Source organism: Macadamia integrifolia, chromosome 5, assembly GCF_013358625.1.
Source record: "Macadamia integrifolia cultivar HAES 741 chromosome 5, SCU_Mint_v3, whole genome shotgun sequence".
Classification (NCBI taxonomy): domain Eukaryota; kingdom Viridiplantae; phylum Streptophyta; class Magnoliopsida; order Proteales; family Proteaceae; genus Macadamia; species Macadamia integrifolia.
Genome location: NC_056561.1, coordinates 22,112,095 through 22,115,813, shown reverse-complemented (window position 1 = coordinate 22,115,813; position 3,719 = coordinate 22,112,095). Strand labels below are relative to the sequence as shown.

General features: G+C 37.2%; 1 protein-coding gene across 3 annotated transcripts; it reads right to left on the bottom strand.

Annotated features, from left to right (window-relative positions):
* Positions 1-277: 277 nt before the first annotated feature.
* Positions 278-3,099, bottom strand: LOC122080150 (F-box/FBD/LRR-repeat protein At1g13570-like). 3 transcript variants are annotated; one of them, XM_042647055.1, is made up of 4 exons: positions 2,785-3,095; positions 1,685-2,541; positions 1,436-1,591; positions 278-839 (listed from the first exon to the last, which is right to left on the bottom strand). In XM_042647055.1, the coding sequence occupies exons 1-4, from the start codon at positions 2,798-2,800 to the stop codon at positions 522-524; spliced, it is 1,347 nt and encodes a 448-aa protein (XP_042502989.1). In that variant the 5' UTR covers positions 2,801-3,095; the 3' UTR covers positions 278-521. The 3 variants fall into 3 exon arrangements, with proteins under 3 accessions (XP_042502989.1, XP_042502990.1, XP_042502991.1); XM_042647056.1 differs by having other exon boundaries at positions 2,735-3,089; XM_042647057.1 differs by lacking the exon at positions 1,436-1,591 and having other exon boundaries at positions 2,785-3,099.
* Between the last annotated feature and the right edge of the window lie 620 nt (positions 3,100-3,719).

Below are 3,719 nucleotides of genomic sequence, written 5' to 3'. Positions count from 1 at the left end.
CAACAGCTGAATACATAGGAAGCAAATAGAAGGAATGAAACATTAGGTGTCAAAACTGGTTCATTTCAATAGAGCCAATGGTTCTGATGACTAGTGTGTGTGTGTTTGGGGGGGGGGGGGGTTGTGCACTAATGTTGGCGAATTCCAGCATCAAAGTCAAGTATGATTTTCTAAACCAACCAAGAAACCAATACACAGGTAGATGCATGCACATCAAACCATCTGATTGAACTTGGGGACACAACAACATCAAGGTACTAAGGCAAGAATCAAAGCATTGAAACATGTTCAATGATTCCTTCTATCATACTTAAATAAAAGCTAACATATTTTCTATGTCCATGGGAATAACCCAACCAAATGGAATTTTTACATAATGAAATTATGTCCCATCTACCATATAAGGATATCAGGTCCAACTGTCTTTTACTTTGTTTACCCTTCCGTCAATGTGATCATATGGATTGGTAGGTTGCCCTAACCTTGGAGTCAAATACTCAATGATAACTATGATGCACTCTTCATTTTCTAAATTCCACTAATTCACCATTCTCAAAGTATTCAATTTTTCCTTCCATTGACAGTCTAGGTAATCCCATCAATTCCTCCAACATTTTGGGTCCATGTCTGGGCTCGCCTTCGGTATCATCTTCTTTGAAGCCATTAACAATCATCTTCTCAAGAGCAGGTGTAACAGTGAGTAGGAATTCAATGAACTCTAATTGAGTTCTCAGACCATCAAAGGAAGTAATAATCACATTTTGAAGATGATTTAATGAGCACTCTGGTCCATGATGTACTTCCCAAAATGCAGGATGAGTGTTTTTGCGGGAAAGCGCCTGCAGAAGTAAATGATATCCAAATCAAGTCATAATATTGTTATCGAATCGTAGAATCCCAATGAGGTCTTATTGAATCAAACCAAATCAGCATAGAATATGAAGAGTAGTATTAATAATGGTTATCCGAAACAAGTGCGAAGAAAAGAAAAGTAGGAAAAAAGATGGAACTAATTATCCATTTAATTTACTGCAGTGTAAGAATTAACTCGAAACTGTGTAATTTGGAAACTCATATATGGACATTGTTACAACAATCATTTTGTCTTCTTAAGAAATTCCACAAATGAATCCGCAAATGAGTAACAATCATAAACTTCCATATACTTATACACCACCCCACTCCCCCCACCCAAAAAAAAAAAAAAAATGATCAATACTTTATGCCACTTCATCTTAGAAAATGAATGCAACAAAAGGATGAAATTCCACTGGGTACTGAGGGAGATGTTACAGTCTTTGGCTAAAGGAATTTGAAGATGGAGAAAAGGGAGAAATATAGTGAAATTTTACATAGTTGTGTGTGATATATTTCCACTAAGTTGACTTGGTCGCCAACCTAAACATTAAACATTTATAGGTATTAGATAACTTACATCAATCTTGAGTTCTTCCAAGTTTGGGGAGCTTCTAATCAAGCAGAGTCCCACTGAAACTGTAGGAGAATCATTAAAGCAGATTTCCAGATCCAATCTCTTAAGATGATAAAAAGTATTTGGAAGACTCTTTGGAACCAAATCCAAAGCCAAGAACTAAATGAAGAAAATGCAAAAAATAGGTGTTTAAGAGAGAATTTAAATGAATAAAGAGAAATGAATCAAATTATATTCATCAAATCATCTTACTTTGAGAAAATTCCCACGAACAGAAAGCTTCTCAACACCATCAAGACATGCAACAACATTCATCAAACGGGAAGATTCGTCCCGCTCACGTTGCAAATCAAAACATTCCAAATCAAGAGACACACAAGCTAGAAGTGGAGTGTTCTTGAAGCATATCTTTCGCATAACCGTGCAAAAACCAACAATCACCAAGTCTTTCAGCATAGGACCATAGATTATGAGGTCAGTTGAACCTGTAAACCCATCTATTTTCAATCTCTCAAGCAGTGGGCACCTGGCAATCAGATTCTCAAATGTGAAGCCAACAAAGTCAATTTTATAAAGCAGAAGGCTCCTGAGGGACTTAAAGGTTGCAAACATTGGTGGACGTCTTAGTGTACAAAAGCTAAGTTCCATATGAGTCAGTTGTTCACAAGAGTAGAGACATAATGGTAACTCATAATGCTTAGACTGGGGCAGCAGATCAAGGATTAATTTCTGTATACCATTTCTTGATGCACATAGTATCCACTTATCTATATCTGAGGAATTCGGAATCCACAGACGAGAAAGCACGAACTTGCAGATAGGGCCTCTATGAAGCAAGACAACTCCATTTACAAATTTTACAAGCTTATCATTTTGGTTTATCAAAGGATGTCCAAGGCTACAATCGAAAACGAGTTCTGGAAGAGTAAACCAATTATATCTCCATTTTTTAGATAAGATGGAAGTTCTCACTGCTTCCTTGATAGGCAAACGGGAAAGGATGTTTTCTGTGATGTTTGGAGGCATAACACTGACAATATCTCCATGTAAATTTGGAACCTCTTTCTTCTTTGGAAGAGACATTGGTAAGTTTGTCCTCTTTTTTGCTTCTGACATCCAAAATAGACTACGTTAGCAGATCAAACTCATATAAACAATTCCGAAAAAAAGAAAAATTATAAAATTGAATCAAAAGAACCGACATATAAGAAAAGAAATTTTCCATCAACAATAAACAGATTTCTTTCTCAGATCAGGTAATGGCAGATTCTCACAGTTGCGTGAACTAGATAGAAACCCTACCTGTCCTTTAAACCCTAAATTTAGAGCTTAGGGAGGCCGTCTACCCTCACCTCTGCAACTGATCATACGAACATGATTTCTTCCAGTAACGTTTCACAGCATTGCTCCATTAGGTCTTAAATTTTCGAATGAGCGTTACTTTGGGATGGTCGATGCATGCACGAGAAACATCAGAAAAGAAACCCCACGCTAACGGTTTAGATTTTCTGTCTACACGGAGATGACTTTCCATTTTTCTTATTTTTGGTAAACGACATGACTGTCCACACCTTCAATATTGTCTTTCTCTAAAAGGAATGCACGCTGTAGGAATAACACATTCATGTCGCATTCAAGAAGGCAGAAAAAATTCTACGAGAAAAAAAAAAGGGAGAAAAAATATCAAGGGGCATTTTTAGAGATTGGATCTACTGCACCTACATCACCTAGGCTCTGTACTGTAATGTTTTAAAAGATAGATTCTATTGTTTTTTTGTTTTCTTTGAAACAGAAACAGAGTAAAAACTGTATGGTAAAAGTCCGGTTCGGTTTTTTGTTTTTTTGAAATGAAACGGACACTTTTAAGGTTCTGGAATCCCTTTTCTGGCACAAGAAAAGCTTGTTTTTCAATCCCACTCTGAGCAAAAGCGTAGAGTCAAAAGACTTACTTAAGTAAAGAGGGTAAATATGAAATTTACACTTAAAACATAACAATAGGGTATTTTAAACCCTTTTCCACTCTTTTCTCTTGGAACAACCAGAGAGAATCGTGAATTGAGCCTGAAACCGAAGCTTGACAAACCCAACCTTTGAAGCTTTAGATCTCCCGTCAGTGAGGTGAGATGCGACCTCTCTCTCTCTCTCTCTCTCTCTCTCTCTCTCACACACACACACACACACACACACACACAAAAGGATAACCCTAGGACCTTCTGTTATACCCTTTGAGCATTTGATGCGGAGCATAATGGTGCGGAGCATGGGATCACGGGTTTTAGTAAACCCG

Coding starts and splice junctions, on each gene's coding strand:
- LOC122080150 (XM_042647055.1), bottom strand. Junction 1,592..1,684: donor TTCGTGGGAATTTTCTCAAA/GTAAGATGATTT, acceptor TTCTTCATTTAG/TTCTTGGCTTTGGATTTGGT. Junction 840..1,435: donor TGGAAGAACTCAAGATTGAT/GTAAGTTATCTA, acceptor TTACTTCTGCAG/GCGCTTTCCCGCAAAAACAC.